This window comes from Telmatherina bonti (genome assembly GCF_933228915.1).
Source record: "Telmatherina bonti genome assembly, chromosome: 6".
Taxonomy (NCBI): domain Eukaryota; kingdom Metazoa; phylum Chordata; class Actinopteri; order Atheriniformes; family Telmatherinidae; genus Telmatherina; species Telmatherina bonti.
The window spans coordinates 37,124,889-37,145,104 of NC_136624.1; the positions used below are offsets into that span (position 1 = coordinate 37,124,889).

The 20,216-nt window shown below is 40.6% G+C and overlaps 2 protein-coding genes across 2 annotated transcripts in view; one reads left to right on the plus strand and one right to left on the minus strand.

The window, feature by feature from the left end:
• Positions 1-296: 296 nt before the first annotated feature.
• On the minus strand, positions 297-11,705 carry aggf1 (angiogenic factor with G patch and FHA domains 1). The gene is made up of 16 exons (XM_079242800.1): positions 11,619-11,705; positions 7,809-7,864; positions 7,370-7,569; positions 5,918-6,017; positions 5,626-5,822; positions 5,332-5,463; positions 5,030-5,230; positions 2,696-3,143; positions 2,412-2,520; positions 2,211-2,262; positions 2,010-2,111; positions 1,762-1,927; positions 1,598-1,677; positions 1,387-1,514; positions 1,205-1,304; positions 297-930 (listed from the first exon to the last, which is right to left on the minus strand). Exons 3-16 carry the CDS (start codon positions 7,559-7,561, stop codon positions 694-696), a joined length of 2,244 nt encoding a protein of 747 aa, XP_079098926.1. The 5' UTR covers positions 7,562-7,569; positions 7,809-7,864; positions 11,619-11,705; the 3' UTR covers positions 297-693.
• Positions 11,706-12,240: 535 nt separating this feature from the next.
• The window catches only part of tacc1 (transforming, acidic coiled-coil containing protein 1), a 14,175-nt gene continuing 6,199 nt past the window's right edge, over positions 12,241-20,216 (plus strand). The window contains exons 1-5 of the mRNA XM_079242942.1: positions 12,241-12,550; positions 15,278-15,387; positions 17,175-18,480; positions 19,297-19,360; positions 19,772-19,949. Of these exons, the coding sequence (XP_079099068.1) occupies positions 12,390-12,550; positions 15,278-15,387; positions 17,175-18,480; positions 19,297-19,360; positions 19,772-19,949 (1,819 nt within the window). The 5' untranslated portion in view covers positions 12,241-12,389. The remainder of the gene's footprint in view (positions 12,551-15,277; positions 15,388-17,174; positions 18,481-19,296; positions 19,361-19,771; positions 19,950-20,216) is intronic.

Here is a 20,216-nt window from a genome sequence, read left to right on the forward strand (position 1 = left end):
GCTCAAAAAGCCCAGAGATAAGACGACACACAGATGGACTGTTACATGTTGGATTACTGAACTTGCAGGAATGTAGATGTGCTTTTTAGCCAGCATGTCCTGCTCTTTGACCTGGCATGACAATCCTGTTTTATTGCTTTGTTTTTATTGATGTTTTCCTCCTTTTTAACAATTTTATCATACTTTTATCTGTTGTCTTCAGTATTTTCTCTCAGCTTTTGTTGTGTTAGAGTGCTTTATGAATAAAGTTGAGTTAATAAAAAAAAAAACAGCATCAGATTTAACAGAACAAGACATCAAGTATAATTAAAATTTAATGAAACATTTAAAAATAAAAAAAATAAAATAAAAAAAAGAAGTTGCTGCAACTTTAACACCGTAGCGAGCCTCTGAACAGATCCGTCGTGTTATGATCACATTGTGAGAAATACAGCTCCACTGTGTCAATATTTGCTTGAGGCGACTCATGTCTTCTTTGGACTGGGAGGCGCAGCAGCAGCACAACCCACTCCGGGTGGAACTTCACTGATCCCTGAACTGACACAGTTGAAACTGTCAGCTACTCTTTGTTTCCAGGACAAACCCTGTGGATGCACAATACTCAGTAGGTTGATTGTTTAAAATATACACTACGATGTAGGAAATGTCTCCTCTTCTCTTTAGAGTCATGATACATTCATTCGGTTCTTTCTTCTAACTTTGGCTGCCTGTTTCCGAGGTCTCCGTCTCCTCCGATCTGACCCAGGCTTTAGGAGATTTACTCTTCTGTGCTGTGGGAGGAGGCAAGCCAGGCTGACACGCATCAGCAAAGCGCTCACGTGCTTTCTCCCAGTTCTTACTGGACTTTGATTTGCTCAGAGACACGTCATCCAGTGACATAGCAGCACCTGCTCCCAAACCTAACTGTGATTTTCTGATTTTCAGCTCGATCTGTGGGAAGAAGGAGAACACAGGAAGAAATTTTAATACTTCAGTTTCCTTTAAACACATCTAAACCAGGGGTGTCCAGCTGTGGATCTGGAGGGCCACAATCCTGCAGGTTTTCCACGTATCTCTGCTCCAACACACCTGACTCAAACTAACCGGTCACTGTTGGATCCATTTAATGGAAGCCATATGTGCAGGAGCAGGTATACATGGAAAGCTGGCAGGACAGCGGCCCTCGAGGACCGACTCTGAGCAACAGAAAACCAGATGATCTTACTGGTGCTTTCATTCCGGTTCCATCTTTACCCAGTCCCTCTCCTTTCTTCCAGCCCATCTTTTCCAGCATCTTCCGGCCGGCGTTGACTTCACTGATCTCCCTTTTAGAGCACAACACTTGATAAGTCCTTCAGCTTATTTCTATCCAGCAGAAGCAACATTCAGCAGTGTCGCTTTACGTACTCATGGACCGAAGCCGGTGCATCGTCTCGATGGAAAACGCCCTCGCTCCCAATCGTTTGTCGGCGAGACTCTGCCCGATCCTTGTATTTAGGGTTCTTCAGGGATTTGGTCTCCTGATACTCGTTGCTCTGTACAGGGAAACGAAACAGATGACGGCATTAACAAACACTTTAAACTTTTCCTGGTGTGCTGCAGCCTGTACAACCCTCACCTGCAGGCCGTATTTAGCCTTCATCTGCTTCAGCTCCTTCTGTCTTAGTGATTCTTTGTCCTCTTTGTTGAGACCCGGACCTTAAGGAAACAACAGCAATACCTTCACATCTGCAGACATTTCACACGCCTATAAATGACAGCCTTAATGGTGTGTTTTCTCACCGCTGTTGTCCTCTCTCTTGTGCTTGCTGAGGTGAGCCATCACCTGTCCGGGTTCACAGCCATCGCAGGTATCAGTCCCAGAATGGATGTGGAAGGACAGCACCGTCTCCCCCATCTTAACCTCGTCGCCATGAATCAGTGCATGAGGCTCAGATTTGGTTTTAGGCTGCGGCGGAAATATTAAGTGGCACAGTTACAAAACAAATCTTAAGTTTGTCCTCTTTAAGAAACTGAGACAAGATGCTGACCTGTAATATTCTGTTGCCGTTGATGACCGTCCCGTTCTGACTTCCGTGGTCCACCAGCATATAGCTCTGCTGGTCCTGGTCAAAGTACACCTCTGCATGGAGCTGGAGCCAAACAAGGCTAAAATTTAGAAACATTGCGCAACATTTCCGGACATGAAGTAGTCATTTCCATCCCTACATAAAAAAATTGGAGATGGGCACCTTGCTTACTCCCATTTCTGGTATCCGAACTGCATGGTCCATATCTTTCTCCCTGCAAAGAGACAGCATGCTGTTTTCAAGTGGTACAAACTCTTATTTAAAACCTCGAGCTTCACACTGTTAACTTTGCTTTCATTAGTAACACAGCACCAAGCTTTTTATAAGTGTAGTCTACATGAAGGCAGAGAGAAGAGCACAAACCTGCCGAAGGTGGCCGTGGAGTCGGCTGTGATGATGAACAGCGTGCCCACCTGCAGCACCGGAGACCGAACCACGGTCACTCTCACACAGGGAGGCCAAATGTCTTTGGCTGGAAGAAAACAAAAGAAACTTTTCTGTCACTGAAACACAGCAGCTTTACAAAGCAACAGAATGAAAACATAAATAAGGATTTCTGGCTGCAAAATGAGACAAACTGGCTGAAAAACTGGTTTAGAGAGCATGTACCCTCAATGTGTTGGGTTCAGCTTGTCTTTACTTCTCACCTTCTTGGATCTGAATTTCCATTTCTGCCTCTGGAGTTTCCTTTGGGGGGGAACAAGAAACTGATGAAGACGAGGCTGTAGATTCCCAGTCTTCCTTCTCCGACTCTGTGATCTCTCCCTCTTCAGGCTCACTGTTGCGCTCCGACTCGTCACTCCAGGACACGTTCTTCTTCTTCTTCTTTTTGTGCTTCTCTGATTTAGACTTCTTCCTCTTCTTACTTGACCTTCTCTTTTCCTTGTGATGAGAACCGTTTTTCAGCTTTTTCCTCTTGGATGAGGAACCGTCTCTTTCTTCCCGACGCTTAGAGGAGTCCTTTCTGCGCGGAGCCACGTCAGGACTGCAAGACCTTCGGTCCAGTTTTCGGGATTCTGCTTTTCTTTTAACAGTTTGACGCTCGACCCAATCGGTCTCTTTGTTTTCTGGCCTTGCGTCATCATGTACGAGTTCCTGCCACCAGACAGTCAGCGGTGAGATTATCATCTCCAGTGACAACAGAAAAGCTGACTTTTTACTCGCTTCCAGGTCTTTTGTCACAACGTTCCTCATGCACAGGTCTCAGTCTTCAAAGACAATTCCCTTGCAGACCTTTGTCTGAATAATTCAGACATTAATGGAAAATTCTCAGTGATCTACGCCAAATCCTCTTGCTCTCTCAAGCTTTACAACACTTTATAAAGGAATTTGTAAGCACTCTGAATATGTAAGAAGTTTTCTACCACTGCAATGACTGCATGTGTGAATGATCTATGCAGACGGTTAAATTCTAACATAAACATTGGGGTGAAAGTGTGAATGTTATGCAAAACAGATCAACATAAAATAAAGCGTTGATCAACAGTAATAAACACTGTTTAGACAAATAAGTCCTGGATATAACCAAGTTAATAGGTAAAAGCCTTCTAGTAGATAAATACTACATGGACTGATTATGTTTCATTTGGCAACAAGCCTTTAAACCATAAATGATGAAGTGAGAAGCTTCTGGTTTCTTAAACAACCAAGTCAGTAAACGCATCCTGTGGTCGTGGAAATGATGTGAATCCGTTTCATAAGAGTCAAATTATTGACGACGTCAAGCAAAAAAAAAATCTAATGAGATACTTAAACCACTAAAAGTGGGTTAAAATCTTTACAATGTATTACTAAAAACTGGACACTCAGTCATTATCTAAACATCTGGTGAAATAAAACCATAGAAAAACAGTAAAGCAAACAGCATTTGAAAGTAAGAGTATTTCCAAATGCGCAATGCAAAGAGCAATCAGAAGGATTGGGACTGCACAGCTGTGTAGCCTTAAGAAAACAATTTAATCAACAAGGCTGAATGGAGTGAAAGAATTTTGCTAGAAAGCATAAAGATTGGATCATTAAGCCGTGTAAGAAGGTCATGGGGTCTGACGAGTCCTGACTGTTCCAGAGTGATGGGAGCCTCAGGGTCATGCCATGCCTCAGCCATCATGCCCACAGTCTACTGTACAACCCTGTTGGAGTAGTCGCTCTATCTACCTACCTATCTATCTCTATTTCTATCTATCTATAATCAGAATTAATCAGGCTCAAATTGTGAAAGAGTGTTCCAGGGGAGCAGGAGACTTCATTTTCAAACATCAACTGGCTACCACAGAGTCCAGACCTGAATCCCATTGAGAATCTGGGGGAATTTTTGGCGAAGCCTTTGTTCGGTGGTCCAACTCTCCCACCATCCCTACAAGATCTTAGCGAACAATGAATGGAACTCTGGATGGAAATAAATCATGTCACATTGCAGAAAACGTGTCTAAAATCTGGTTGCTAAATTCTCCCCAGATCTCCCCTGATTATAAACTGAGCGGTTGTTTCCAGGGTGTATTCTGTAACAGTTAATAGCGACTGACTCCACTCCATCCATGAATTAGAATAAGTGATATAGAAAATAAATGAATGGATGCGTTGATGAACAGTGCAGAAGCTTACTGAAACAGTGCCACAGCAAATGCCTGCAGCATTCAAAGCTAAAGGTGGTTCAAGAAAATATCTTTCAGGGGGGTTTAAAGTGCATATTTCATAGGTTTGCAGTGTAACATTAGAGCGATACCTTTGTAAGTGGGAGTTTTCCAGTAAGGGGAAATCTTCATTTTAGCCAAAGACTTAGTCACATCCTGCACCTAGATTAGAGGAATAGTCTTTTAGTCAACTAGCCTCTTTTTAACACAGGGAGGCAAATGAATGTTTTTGAAGACTGAGACCAATAAAATCATGTGAACTCTAAGGACACCACAAAGTCAGAAGCCAGCTTGTTTCCCACCAAATATTTCTCAATCATGCATATAAAAAGTATCTTGCCGTTAACATACCTCATTATCCTGATTTGGAGTTTTTTTGACCCCTTTCTTAAACTTTCTGTCTTTCTTTTCAGCTGGATTATTTTCTTGACATAACTCTGTGTTGTTCTGTACAGCAGGCACTTCGATCCTGGAATGAAACTGATACCGCCCACTCTCTGCATCGTAGTAGTAATATATACCAGTGTTTCCATCATAGTACAACTGACTGGCCTGTGGAAGAGGAAAAAAAGGGTTTAATAAGATAAGAGAGTAATTATCTTTCAAATACCGTTTGTTATGAACTACTAAGCGAAACCTAAAAACTGACTAACCGAATCGTAGTAGAAGCCTGTGCTGTGGTCATAATACATCCCCGTAGTCTCATCGAAGACAAACCCTGTCTGGGTCATGGCCGCCTCAGCAGTGGCCCTCAACATATCAGCTATGGATCCTCCGTCACCCTCCTGTAACAGACAGTATTAACCTAAACTCAAATATACGTCCATACTGTACCAACATGTACTCATTCTAATGAGCACACTGGCTACCAATGAGTTACAGGGTGAAATGAACATATTAGCAGCCAAGCTATAATTACAAACTTTCCATTGTGTAATAAAACAAACCTCAGTTGCAGTTACTGCACAGCTATCAGGTGGAACCGACTCGTTTGCAGCTGCTGCTTCATTTGTTGTTGAATCCTCTGCTGTTGTGCTGCAGTCTGCAACATCCCCCGCTGCTGCTGCTTCTGCTGTTTGGCTCTCCGGAAACACTGTCCCATCAGTGTTCTGGCAATAACCTCCGTAGTAGTAATTATAGTAATCTAGAGAGAAATAGTGATATTTTACATACATTGTCATCAAGCAATACTCCACATGCTGGTTTTAGTTCATGATTGTACAAATGGAATTAGCTTACCACTTTCTGTCCATACATATTCTTCTGTCTGAGTTTCGGTGCTGACTCTGTCTTTATCTTTCTTTTTCCGCTCATGAATCTCTGCACTCAGCTGGTCAACCTGAAGCAGAGCATTTAATCACATTAGACACATGTAAAGTCCTCAAAAACAAAGTTTTTATGAATTATGATTTAAAATTTTAGGAGATAAAGCAGAGGTGTTGCTTTTATCGCCCATTTGTTTTCCCCGACTCCAAATTTAGGTGATTTAGCAAACGTTTGTCATCTTTAGTTAAAGTCAAATATTAAATAAAAAGGAGATATAGAAGAAAGGAGAACTGAAAAGGTGTAGCAAGATATAAAAACTTACTATTTGGCACCAACTCATTACAAATGTGAAAACAAATTAGTACAAATTTATAAAAGAAAAAGATCAACAACAAAAACATGAGGTAGACGCCATGATGAGAACTTATAATTTAGCTACTAATATCCACAACAAGACCTTTGAGATTTAATTTGTTAAACTTAAAGACTGTCATTTCTGTACATTTTCACATGATTTTAGAGTGGAGCTAGTATTTGTGGTCAGAACATTGAATTTACTCAGTAAAAACTATTATAAGGGGCTAGAAAGTATCACAAATTCTCTTTTAGAATTTTCTGTGAAAAAATGCAGTATGAAGCAGAAATAAAGCAAAAATAAACATCTTTATGTTGTTGTTATTCGTAATGAGTAAAATAGATCCTAATAACTCAGCATTACACGTTACATTTAAAACATGTTAAACAATTATCTATTTGTTATAGTATATTCAGTTAATAAAGTCCATCATTAAGAGAAATAACACTGTTAAGTATTAGTTTCTGTGGACCTTGTACAACAAGGTCAAATTTCAACCCATTTATCCCGAACATCTGATCGCAGCTAGCTTGTCTCTTTCATGTCCATTTGCTCTGGTGTCGTGGTTGTCAAATCAGATGACTCAAGATTTTATGTCAAATGTCTCCAGAGACATTGTTGTGGAAAGAGCTTCCTTCCACAGACTTACAGTACAGGGGCGAGAAAGTTTATCCCCAAGACACACCTGAGTGTCTGTGTATGAATGTCTATTCTAAAGCATTTAAAACTTACCCACACTCAAGTGTTTGGGTCAAAATGACCCCCAACATCATTTTTGTATGCAAACACTGCACAGATGTTTGACTACATATCAAAGTCTCCTAATTTCACTCAAAGGTTCATGAACCCAGAAGAGGAAAAGTCAAAAATTTTAAGGAAGAAAAAGAAAGGTTAACCAGTAGTTTGTTCATCACAAAACCGGAAATGTGTGAAATTGACCGTTAACATGATATAAAGGTTAAAGAGAAACAACGTTGTTTAGTGTTAATTTCGGTGGACCAGCCTGTGTTTAATAAAATCCATCATTTAAAGAGAAATAACATTGTTTAGTATTAGTTCTGTGGACCAACCTGTTTGCGGAGGTCTTCATTGTAGCTCTCCGTGCTCTGCTGCAGTCTCTCCGACTGGCTCAGCTGCTTCTGCAACCTGACCAGCTCGGCTCTGCACTCTTTCAGCACTTCTTTCAAAGATTCAACTTTCAGACGGAGCTCAAACACTTCAGACTCCGCGTCCCCTTTCCCGTGACCGTTTTCTTCCTCCATTAGATAAACTAAAACAACAACAGTCTGCAGTCAGCTATTGCAGTAAGAGATTTAACCTAAACCTGCTGCTCCACGAACACAACGCGTATTAGCTCCACTAATTAGCCGTCACTAAATCTAAAGCAGAACTACTCATTTTTAACAAACACAATAACAGCTATTAAGCAAAATAAAAACAAAACATTTAACTTTTAACTGAATTTGGCATCAGCTAAATATCCTCAGTCGCACCGCTTCGTCTTTTTACCTTCTACCTCGTTTTCGTCTTCCAGGAGGTGAATTTTCAGCTTCACATAAACCGACCTGAAAGTTGAAAATAAACATCTTGTAACTGCACTGCCTGTTAGACACATCCGAGTACATGTTTTTAATTTAATTAGACAGTTACAGTGATAACCGTGGAAATGTTTACAGTTCACCGTGCTCACGATTTAGCCATTTAGCATTACGTCACAGCGGAAGTAACTCTTCTTCTGGGTTGGCGCGCTTCTTTGCCGTGTGGTAGTTGTAGTCCGGAAGTACTGTAACGACACCTAGCGCTGGACATTTGACATGGTCTCCGCTCTTTCGTTTTTGCGTGTGTACACTCTTATAGTTTAATAAGTAAGTGTAATTTCGGACACGTTTTTCTTTCCCATTATTTTAATTTACATTGATTTAATGGTGATAATTAAGAGAAGCATACTGAATATGCTGCACACCCACTGGCTGACTACATAAATTTTTGCATTCTCGTTTTTATGGTTGATTTCTCTAAGTGTGTTCTGCCACTTTAATTCCTTTACTGTATCGTAGTTCATTTCTTTTGTGCACTTGAATTTTTTAATTAGCTTCTAATGCATATTAGTACATTGTTTTTAATGTCTTCTTTGGAGTATAGCTTTTCTTGCCGTGTGTGGAAAATTTATACACGTTTCAATATTTATACTTTATTCGGACAACACTGGCAACCATGCGTTTTTTAATGTGCCATACAAAAAAAAAAAAAAAAAAAAAGAATTGGATTGTAAGTGATCTAGATGCCAGCCTCCAGTATATATGACATGATTAAACTGGGTTTTAGTTTTAACCTTCAAAATAGTTTGTTGGTGTGAGGATATCTAGTGAGTTAAGGTTCTGGGTGTTATTATCATCTTTGACCACTAGATGACAACACAATACCCTGATAGCACATTGCAGCAAACTGGAGGAATGTTTCAGCAGTCTGAAAAGTTTTGACTAGAAAAGACACTAATACTTATTTCTGGCAGAATTATAACCTGTACAGTTACCAAATTGTTTGTTAACCAATGGAAAACCATTTGGAAGTCATTCAACCATTGTTAATTTTGTGTCATAGCTTTAATAAAGATGCAGATTAAGGTCTGATTAAGATGTTAATTTTCTTCACAAGGCAGAAGTTGATCTTTTCTACTGACACATACTAATCACTGGTCACATTTATCATTACTCCACTTGTCCTCCCTCTCCCTTACTTCCCTGCTTCTCTCCCTCCTCTTGTCAGCTTTTATTTGTCTGACATTTTCTGTCCCACAACTTTCTACGTTCATTTATTTCCGGGAACATCTGATGGGCCTGATGTGTTTGCTGGAACTTGCAGAGGCTGGGACGTCTACACTTATTTTAGACTCCACAGGAAGAGCCGTTATATAATCTGGCTCGACTATTGTCTTTGGCTCTATTTATGGTAAGAAGGTATTCTGTTTACACGGGTTCAACACAGTTTAAGCACAACAGACCAGTGCACATTTTATCCTTGTTTTATTTAAGACACTTTTGATTATCATTGTTATTTTTACTGCATTTTAAATCAGTGGTGACACAGACACTATTCATATACCTTTAGTCCCGTTTAAACCAACACAGTCAGCATCAGATTCAGCTGAGGAGCAGCTCAGACAGAGGAGGCCAGATTTTGTTTTAATTAAATTTAATTTTAGTGACTTTCTGTTTTCTAGAAAATGCCTTTGGGGTCCCTCCCACTGTGTCTGAAATCTGAGCTCTATAAAGCTGTGTTTGGATTGTGGAGCGGCGTCAGACTCTTTGGCAGGGGCTCTGAGGTCTGTGGTAGTGATGCAGTCTTTAAGAATGGGGTGGTCTTTTATCAGAGAATACACACAGCTGCCTCACATGTCTGCTGATGTTTATAGGCACCATTTTTAGACAAGAAAAGCACAGTTCTTAAGCGTTTTTAGTTCAAAGAAGGAAAACATGTAGAACAATGTTCTACAAACATCCTGAAGTGGCTTCACGACTACATATTTACTACCCACAGTATTTATTTAAAAGTACAGATAACAACACTTTCTTCTGCCCCAAGTGGAAATCTCTTTGAACCTTAATGAAAAATCCACCCGGTTAATAGATGCATTCTTTACCTTCACTCCAGCCGAACGCTCCACTAGACTGTAAATAAGTGGATGGAGAAAAATCTCCACCCTTCCTGGTAAAATGTGGAAACTTTGAGTCTGACTGAGGTTGCGTATCTTTGCTCCTTCATGGGAATTTGGAAAGAGTCTAACTGCTGCTGCACAGCCATATTTCTGGTACTGGAGTTTTTAAGCACAAGGTTCCCTGAATGCATCGTTGCGTTGCCATAAGAAAATAAAAATTATTTAGCAACAAGTTGTAAACAAAGAATTTGGTAAAAAAAACAAAAAACAGAAGAACACCATTAAGCAGCCATTTTATTTAATTCAAGAATGCAGTGCGTATCAAATGTCATCCTTGGCGTGTTTTCCTGCTCTTTGACGGTTTAACTGTGTGGTGACTTCAGTTACATAATCCAACAGATTCACTTTTAATGAGCAAACTGCAAATGATCTGGTTAAATGGTTTCGCCTTCTGAGTTCTTTGAGTTTGTTTTGCTTTCAAAACTCACAAATTTGAATAACAATGTCTAATTTCTCATTTCAATCCATAAGATCAGTTAACTTATTGTTTTTATTATCAAATGATCATTTCAGTTATTCTCCCAGCAACAAAAGACAAACCTTTTCTAGCTTTGCCTTTAAATGATGAGGATTTACCAATTTATTTATACCTTTTCCAGAAAGTTGAAATGGTATAGATTGCAAATAAAAACAAAATGCAGTGATACCAAAACATTTAAACCTTATTGATTCCTAAAAAAAAATACAGCAAAGCCATCATTTTAAATACTGAGATACTTGTGTTTAGCACCACTTTTTCTTTTATAAACTGAGATTAACTGTGAAATGTTTTCTGTTAGGATTCCTGTGACATGCTTTTATTCTTTATTTCTTTATTCTTTATTTCTTTATTCTTTTTATTCTTTATTTCAGTATTACTGGTGTTGACTTTGAAGTATATGCAAATAAAAACCTGGAGGGCCCCTTTCCTCTTTGTTTTTCCTGATTCGTAAACTGAATTTCAAGCTTTGACGTGTTAGTACAGTCTGCACTTCCCCTATGGCCGCATCAATGATTAGCTTCCCAAATTCTTTTAAATTTAACAATGAAAATTATTTTTCTGGAACAGCAGCTGTATTTTTGTGCTTCTTTAGAACTGTAAGCTTTTTCAGATGTTTACTTCGAATAAACATAGCTTCATTGCTCTTTTTTATAAGCAGTTAGTTACTGATCTACTCCAAGTTAACCTTAATAACTGTGTTTTACAACTTCAATCAACATTTTATTGTCTTTCATTCCTCATTCTAAACTTTCTGGAAACATTCAGTGTGATTAAAATAAAACAAAAAGTCACCATATATATTTTTTCTTTGAAAGTCAGGACATTCTGTTTCCATTAGTATTGAGCACCATGTTCTAAAAGCAGAAAAGAGGTGTTAAACCTGCCATTCGACTGAAAGCCACCGTTATTGTGCTGATTGCAGGAATTGTTCCTCTGGGGTTAAGTCTTCATATGCATGTTTGCATGTGCGATCCTCTCAGTATCACTATATCACAGAGCCAGGATGAGTAATATTGTGCCAGCTTCTTACTTGTCACCACACACCTGTGTGAGATAATAGGTTGGTACTTTCCATTATGAATGCGCTGTGGTTCTCTCCATGTTCAGAGGTCTGGATTTTTACCTCAGACAAATTGAATCCAGCCAGGTAGTTCTCCTGAGGCTATTCGACAGAACTGGTTCCCCTGGTCACACATGCCTGCCTGCTGCTGGATGAGAGAAACAGTTAACTGTTGGAACGCCTCAGGAGGGGGGCAAATAAGTCTTTAAGATCCAACCCCACATTCCTAACCTCTCTCTGGACTATAAAATGTGGAGCCCCAACAGTTCAGCTCCTCCTCTACCTCCTCCTCCTCTCTCTGTGTTTGTTTTGCGGCTCACTCCTTTCTGCCTCGGAGTGGATGAGCAGCCTGACAGAGACATACCATTCTGCAACCGCAGGGGAAGTCAGCCAGCAGAGCACACAGAAACTGCATTCATCGGCTTCACACTCCCTGCCTCCCCCCTCCGCATTTTTCCGTCAGTGAGCTGTTCCGAGGTGGAGGGGAGAGGTTGGAAGGGGTTTCAGAGGAGGAGAGAGAGAGCAGAGCATTTGAGAAACCAGCTGATCAGTGCTGAGGTATTCTGCTACAGAGTCAGAAGCAGACAGTGTGACTGGAAAAAAAGAAGAGAAGATAGTGAAAGCAGCTCTACTGATTCTGAGGTTAATGATTCACAGACTGGAACGTGGAAAAAGACATGCCTCCTTCCTTTAATGGGATGTAGGGAGCTCATGTGGAGAGAGAAGCCTTGTGGAAAGATGTGTAAGCTGCTGGCAGAGAGTAAATCTGAGGAGGACTAACAGCAAAGGAGCAGTCAAGAGCTAGAAACCAAAGGCTTTGTGGAACAAGAAGAGATGTCTTGGCTCTCACCTGTGTCGTGGGCCAAATGGACGTGGACGGCGGTACGAGGGGGAGATGGAGAGGAGGATGAAGAGGGGCAGGAGGCCAGCAGAGAAAGGGAGCAGTTTGGAAGGGCAGAAGAGGAAGAGGAAGAGGAGAGATCTCAAGGCTGCAGGCAAGTGTTTGGCAGAAGCTCTGAGACGACAGGCAGGGTGATTCACAGCGTCTGGACTGGAGGAAGGAGCTTTTTTCTGTTTTTACCTGTCAAACGAAGGAATCTATTTCTGAAGATAAATGAAGTAGATGAAGGAGTGGAGGAGAGGGACAAGTCTGTTGCTTATCTGCATGACAGTTCAATTTTTCCTCAGTGTTGTTGTGTAGCTCTGACACTTCCCTGGTGTCCCTGAAGGTTTTACTTTGCTTCAGCAGTGAATCTTCACTTCTAACACTGCGTCAAGGCAGATTTTAGTCAAATAATTACAGCTAAAGCGAAAATATGACACATGCTGAGGTCATCAGGAACTCACAGTCTCTGCTCCTCGTGTCAGCTTTGATAATCATGTTATCTGAGCCTCTGTTACACTTCGATACAAGCACTTTTTTTACTTCCACCCTTCCACACCTGCCCTGATACTGTATCAGTTCCCTTGAGTTTGAAGTTATACTCATCATTATATCAACCTAAACTGAAGTAATTAAATCAAATTTTAAGATAACTGTGCTGTAAGGTTTATCAGAGATCAGGGTTCTTGTACATATTAATGAGAGGTAAACACTCTGTAAAGCTTGTATTTGAAAGTTTTACTTCTTAGATAGTACGTTTGTAAAGTGTGACAGGAAATCGTTGGCTGCCTGCATGTACTTCCTCATTTTCTCTATATGATCTTGTTTATCTGCGTTTACTCTCTCTTGCACAAGTTATGATAGGCACATTACTTCAACAAAAGTGAAAATAAGCTAGAGATGGATTTTAGTGTAGTGAAAGTTGAAACGGCTTTCTTCTCCTTGCACAAATGGGATCAATAAATAAAGTTTATGGCTTAACTGCAGTTTTCTTTTATCTTTCAAACTGATACCACTGTAAATGTTTACAGTATCACAGATCAGTGGTATGAGAACAAATAGTTTTTTTAAAAATACATTTAAAGTGTGTTTTTATTTATTTTTTCAAGTTTTTGAAATTTTGAATATTGGATTATGAGTTTGGGATCAGACCCCCAAAATAAAATAGGATATATTTGTAATGAAACTTATTTACTTCAGTGTTTTCCTCATGAGGACCTTGACTCTGCCTGCCCAGTCTGTAGGACTGCAGTAGCAGTGATCGTCCTGTCTGGAGAGGTGAGGGGGGTCCTGCACTGCAGCCCTATGGCTGCGGTGGGGATCCTGACCTGCTGCTATTGGGGTGGATACTGTAGTGGCGCCTGCGTGGTCATGGATGGGCTGGTTCCTGCTGTGGATGGATCCCCAAAATATTGTTTCATCATTCAACTTTATTATGTTTAATTTAAAAGTATTTTAAAGCTAAATTCAGTTAAGAGACAGAAAGTAAGAGTTGGTGGAATAGGGAGGGATGGAAGAGAGGGGAAAGTTGGGGAGTCAGTGGAAAAGAGGTTCTAGCATATTTTAAATTACTTTTTTTTTTTAAATTTATACACATTAACTGTTTTTTAACCATGTGAAGCACTTTGCGCGGCTTTGTGACACAAAAAGTGCTTTATAAATAAAGACAATTACAATATGAATGGCCCTGCGATGGACTGGTGAGTTGTCCAGGGTGTACCTTGCCTTTCACCCAAAGACTGCAGGGATAGGCTCCAGCTTATCTGCGACCCTTCATTGGATTCAGCAGTTAGGATAATGAACAAATGACTGAATTAGAATGGTCACTGGGTCAAGGGGTGTGCATCGCTGTCTTATGTGAATTATTTGACTGTATTTTAGCATAGTTCTGTTTATGCAGATTTGTTTAAGTTGGTTGCTGATCACAGCATCTATTCATTGCTTTTTTTCATCAATAGTTTTTTCTACATTATCTAAAATATAAATCAAACCAAAATCTGATGATTTGCAAACATCAAAAACACCTTTTGGTTTTTTTTAAATAGAAAACTTTTTTTTAATTATTTCTGAGAGACTCTGCTTCTCTAAGGTGCTCTTTCTTTACCTGATCATGTTACTGACCTGTGCCTTTTATTCCTTCAACCCTTTCCTTTCAGTACAACTTTAGTTTAATTTTACTGTTTTTTTATTTTGTTGTTGTTCCTGTTCTCAGACCAGATTAAAGTCATGAAGTACTTCTATTAAAGTACTGCACGCGAGACACTTTTTTTTTTTTTGCTCCAATTTTTACTGATTACTTGATTATATTTCAGAAGGAAATTCTGTAATATTTTTAACTGCTCTTATCTTTGTATTAACTATTAGTTGTTTTTGTTTTTTTTAAAAAAAAAACAACACAGTCATGGAAAAAAAAATATTAAACAACCCTTGTTTCCCAAACAAATGTACCTTTAGTTGTACCAGGCAATAAAATGAATATGAAATATTGGAAAACAAGAGTTGCTGAATCATTTCTTCCCTGACTGTATATAAGGAACTTGAGAGATCAGATCCTTTCTTGCAGCAAAAATCCTTTTATCAATCAGAAAATTCATTAAACTGACATCTACTGTGATTTAGTTAGAGCTCCTGTAGCTTTACTCGGCCATTAGATTACAAGTAGAAGTATCTGTAAAGCTTTGAGCACAGTGTTGTGATAATTCAAACAAACTACATTTTCATAGGAGGACTGACAGTATGTCCACCACCTCTGGCTTTCAGCATTAGTAATGTGATCATCCCTCCACTGTTATGTAATGATTTTTCTGTCCTCCTTTCTTTTGTTTTGAATTTACTGCAGTTCTGACTCAGAGGGTCATTTTGGAACTCCTGAAGCAGCAACACCCGTCCGCTCCCCTCCAACCATCCCCGGAGAGCTGGAGAACAACAATACTGATGCAGGCAAAACAGGTGAGGCCACTGCTGAGAAACAGCCGACGGGCGGAGGAGGAGAGACGAGGGGAGAGGCAGCTGAGAGGCCGTCCAAGACGTAAACACTGTGACACTTCAGAGCGGCTGAAAGCTCACAACAAATCAAAGGAACTGTGTGCTGAATAATGCAGCAGATAAGCACCATTCCTTTTGCAAGGTTGCCATGGAAACAAAAATCTTTTGGTGTTTCACAAATACTAAGAGCTCACATATGTTTATATTCATAGTAAGAAAAAGAAGAAAATGTGCCAACTGAGTGATCTCTCTCTGTACAGTCAATTTCTTTTTATGGGAATTGTTGACATTTCCGATTGAATAATGCTCGATTGCTGTAAGTTCCTTGTAATGCAAAAATTTTAAATCATCGTATCAACATATGAGTAGTTTAACATGGTCAGGGTAGTACATCTGAACTGTGTGCAAGCTGCATGAAATTCACCAGTAAGTGGACACACATGTTGTCTGCATACCTGCAATATTTCAGCTTTAAATGCAAATTTGTCCTAATTTTTTGACTACTATAACTTAAAGGAGCAGAAAAGGTAATGTTTCATTGCAGGTAATCAAGGCTACCTGTTATCTAATCAGACAGCAAAATATGTTGTGCACGCTTGGTATGCAAACCGGTGTGCACACCGAGTGGGGAGTTTTTGTGGGTTTTGGGTGTGATCACACTGGATGCTCTGACGCTGTCATTTGAATCGGTGAGAGGAGGAGGAGCCTGTCGAGTGTGGGAATGACCTTTGGTCTGGAATTCAACAGGTTCAACAAAAGCTTTGGTTTGGTTTTGCTTTGTACTGGTTTCTGATGAAGGTCACAGCGAGGGGAGTGAATGAACAAAGCGATGTCAGCTCGCTCTCTGAGGAGGTTTTTTTTAGGAGTCTGTGTTATTTGTGAGGCACACTTCCTGTTCTGGTGGGAGTAAAGCCTTTCTGTAAAACTGCTCCAATAACATTTTCTGAAATCATAAAGAGCAACTTTAGCTTCTGACATCCTTTCTAGCATTTGATAGAGGAGTCTGAACCTCTCCAGACTTGTGAATCTAATCACGTTCATGACTGATTCCTACCTGCACCTGAAGGCAGATAGTCAACTATTTTATCTCAGTTAAATATTGTAAACTTACAGGACTTAGAAACTATTATTTAGTAATTCATTACTTTACTTTCTGTGTTTTTCTTATTGCCATCATGCACAGCAAGCTGTGTGAGATCTACCTTCTCTTTGACATCTTATACCTGCAGACAAACACATTTATTACAGTAGTGACTGCACATAGTGATATGAATGAGGCCATGCTTTTATATGCACATTTATGTGTTTAATAAAAATAACACTGGCGAAGCAGTAGCCTGCTGGGCTGTGTCAGTCTCCTGGCAACATAATGTTGCATCAATACGACAAGTATGACACACGTACTGAAGTATGCTGTCATTTCAAAATGTTCCCTGCAGTCAGGAACGATACCGTAGGAGCTCTTCATGCTGTCCTCAACACACAACACAAGATTCATCATGTCTATCTTTGTGATTTCAAATACAATACTGTGTTCCCCTAGCAGTAAGATGTCACCATGGCAACAGCAGCAATAGGCACAGTTGGCTGGAAACTAACCTGCTCCATGAGAACCAATCAGAAATCACCTACATCTGAGTTTAGATGTGATTGGAGAGATTATGACTGGTGTACATACAGTATGTGTGTACTAATTTATCAGTTTGCATTGTTTTATATTTGATGTGGTTTCGTTTTTATTTGGTTTTTAGACTTGGAGCAGGAGGAGAACCTGATAGTGACAGCTCCTGGCAGGGATCAGCACGTTTTGCTCAGTGACAACATGGGCCAGGATGAGCCTGCAGTCCCCATGGGAGGCCCACTCCAAATAAACGTCCAGAATCTTAAAGAACAAGCAGAGCACCCTCCAGAAGACGTAAACTCTCTGCCTGCCCCGGATTCGTCCTCTCTGAAAGAAGTCTCTCAGTGCACAGCTCCCATTTCTGAGTCATCCCAAGACTCAGACCTCATCCATGTCGCAGATCAAATCCCACATCTGGGTCCAGTTCCAAATCATGCTCCCTCCCCAGAACCAGACTTGATGAAGAGCAGAGAAAGTGCAGCTTTCTCTTCTTCAGAGCCATCTGAGGAGAAGCTATTTGTTGAACCAGAAGTACATCCCGAAGACCTAACCAGTCATACCCAGTTTGCTCAAAAGACTGAAACCAGCAAGTCTATACCCCCATCTCTGAAACTGAAGGCTTCGCCGGATGAGCTTGAGGAACAAGAACTTCCTGTTCCCAAAGCAGCATACAACTTTGACCCCGACAAGCTGGATGACAGTTTTAACCCTTTCACCAGTGGAGGATCCAAAATCCAGAACTCTCCCCCAGCATGTGGACCGAGCTCTCTCCCGAGGCTTGAGCCACTTGGCAGCTCATTGCCGGTGTGTGAAGCCAGCTCTGAAATCATGGACGGATCATCAGAGACGAAGCCTGTGATGCTGGAGTTTGCTGTAGATGATGGAATGGTCAGCAAGCCCCCTCTAAAGAAATTAGGGACTAAAAAAACAGTAAGCAAACTTGCGGCCAAGAAACAGAGGCCCAAAGGTTCGGACAGTTCTTGCAAACCTGCACCAGAACCCCCAGTTTCAGAGGCACATTCTCAACCAGTAACAGATCTGCTTCCAGAGTCTCAATCAGAACCAGTTTTAGAGCCAACAGAAAAAGACTCTTCTGCACCCATGAACCTGGATGATGTTCCTATTCCTAAGAGCGGAACGTATAACTTTGACCCCAGTCAGTGGGACGACCCAAGCTTCAATCCATTTGGTAGCAACAGCAAGATGAGCAGCTCTCCTGCGCTCCCGAAGGGCTCTTACAGCTTTGATCCAGACAATTTTGACGACTCCATTGACCCCTTTAAATCGTCAAAGTCTCTGAGCACCGAGGATTCTTCCTGCAGCGTCTCTCCGCCTGAAGCAAAAGTAAAAGATGGAGGTAAACTGAAAACAAGGCAGGCTCCAGGGGAGAAAAAAGTGAGACAGATTCCGAAGAAAAGCAAAGAAAAGACAATCACGTAAGTATCTTTTTCTCCTGGAGACTAAAATTATCACCAAAAAATAAATAAATAAAAATCCAGAAATGATATTTTCTATTCTATCATTTGAGGTTTTAGGCTTACCCCACTGAGCTCGCTGTTCCCTTTGCTGTGCGGTCTGTTACATCTGCTACATACCAAACAATACTTTGAAGACACAGCTAACTCTTAACAATGCATACTGAGCATTCATGCTACTCCCTAACAGGTTATATATAGGCTGTTAATGTGCTTACAGCTGCAGCGGTTGGACGACTCGCAGCTCTTCTAAGTCTGTCTGCATCTCGTGTTTATGCTCAAACTTTAAACTGAAAATCTAACAAGCTTTAGTCACTCACTCCCTCTCCTTTGTCTCTTGACCTTTCCTTTTGTTTGTTCCTTTATCAATCCTTCTTGCTTTGACCCTTTCATCCTCCATCTTTCTTCCTGTTGTGTGTTATGCAAATTTCAAACCTCTGCTTTCGTTCATCCACCTCTGTTGGCCTCAGGACATCCGAACAAGTCAAGTTTCTCTGTTTTCTGTTGTAAGTACTCCCACTATCGAAGCTTCTTTCATGCATACTTGCTTCCCATTGTGCTCTCATCATGGCATGTGTATGTATCAGAACTGACTGCTGAGGAAGCAAATGAACGTCTTCCTCACATTTTTCTTCTGCTTGCGAGGCCATCCACTTGTTGGTTTGGCTGCATCACTTTGAAAATGCTCACTTGTTGGTTATAGAAATAGTTCATAGTATCAGCTTTAGAGGAATTACAAATACTTGAAGTTTTTATCGCCATGTGCTTGTTTTGCAGGAATACCTGTAAAGTACAGAAATATGATGAGAGCCAGTCTTTGATTCTGGACGTGTGCAATCAGGTAATTTGTTTGTGTTTGTTGAAACAGTTCAACTTACTGCAGCGACTGCAATGTACATTATTCAGCAACTGTCCAACCTCTTAGCCTCAGCACACACACGCACAGTCACACAAGCTCACGGGGGCACCAGCAGTGCTTCCAGTGCTGCAGTACAGTGTTGGCGTGGTGACAGATCTATGACTTATCACTCTGCAGCCACATATTAGTCTGCTGGTCTCATGTGTCCTCAACAATGTCACCTCTGTCATCTGCTGAGGAAGGATAAAGTATAGATAGAGCCATGGTAAACACGAGATGGCACTTATGGCACCATCACATATCCTAACTGTGCCTGAAATGCATGCATGCTGACTCTTTCTGCAGGTATGATTATGTAAAAACTGTCATTTAAGCTGACTCTCATATGTCTAGGAAGAGGATGAGGTGGTGGCTCAGACTCCAGAGATCACTCAGCGAGTTCATCACGCCACAGATGAAGAGAAACTGGCTTCCACTTGCATGATGGGTACAACAACAGACAATCAGGAGGAGATAGAAGAGCCTGAGTGTAATAAAGCACCGGTGAAGAAACAGCCTTCAGTTGTGGATGGTAAGTTCAAACACAAACGCCGTAGGCAGATGTGATTCTTATAGAGGATTTCGTAATGAGTTATGGTCAACTTTAAGCATCATGTTTCATAAAGGACTCTTAAAAAATACCAAAATCAAGAAAGGTTGGAAATGACAGATGAACAACACATCAACTGATTGTAAAGCTACTTCACCTTTTTGGTTGCAGAACTAATTATGACCCGAGTGGCAAGTTCTATTAGCAGGAAGTGGAAGTTTGCAAAGTGGACAGTGATGCAGTTACATA

Coding starts and splice junctions, on each gene's coding strand:
- aggf1 (XM_079242800.1), bottom strand. CDS start 7,561: ATGGAGGAAGAAAACGGTCACGGGAAAGGGGACGCGGAGTCTGAAGTG. Junction 5,464..5,625: donor GTGCAGTAACTGCAACTGAG/GTTTGTTTTATT, acceptor TGTCTGTTACAG/GAGGGTGACGGAGGATCCAT. Junction 931..1,204: donor GAACCGGAATGAAAGCACCA/GTAAGATCATCT, acceptor TTCTTCCCACAG/ATCGAGCTGAAAATCAGAAA.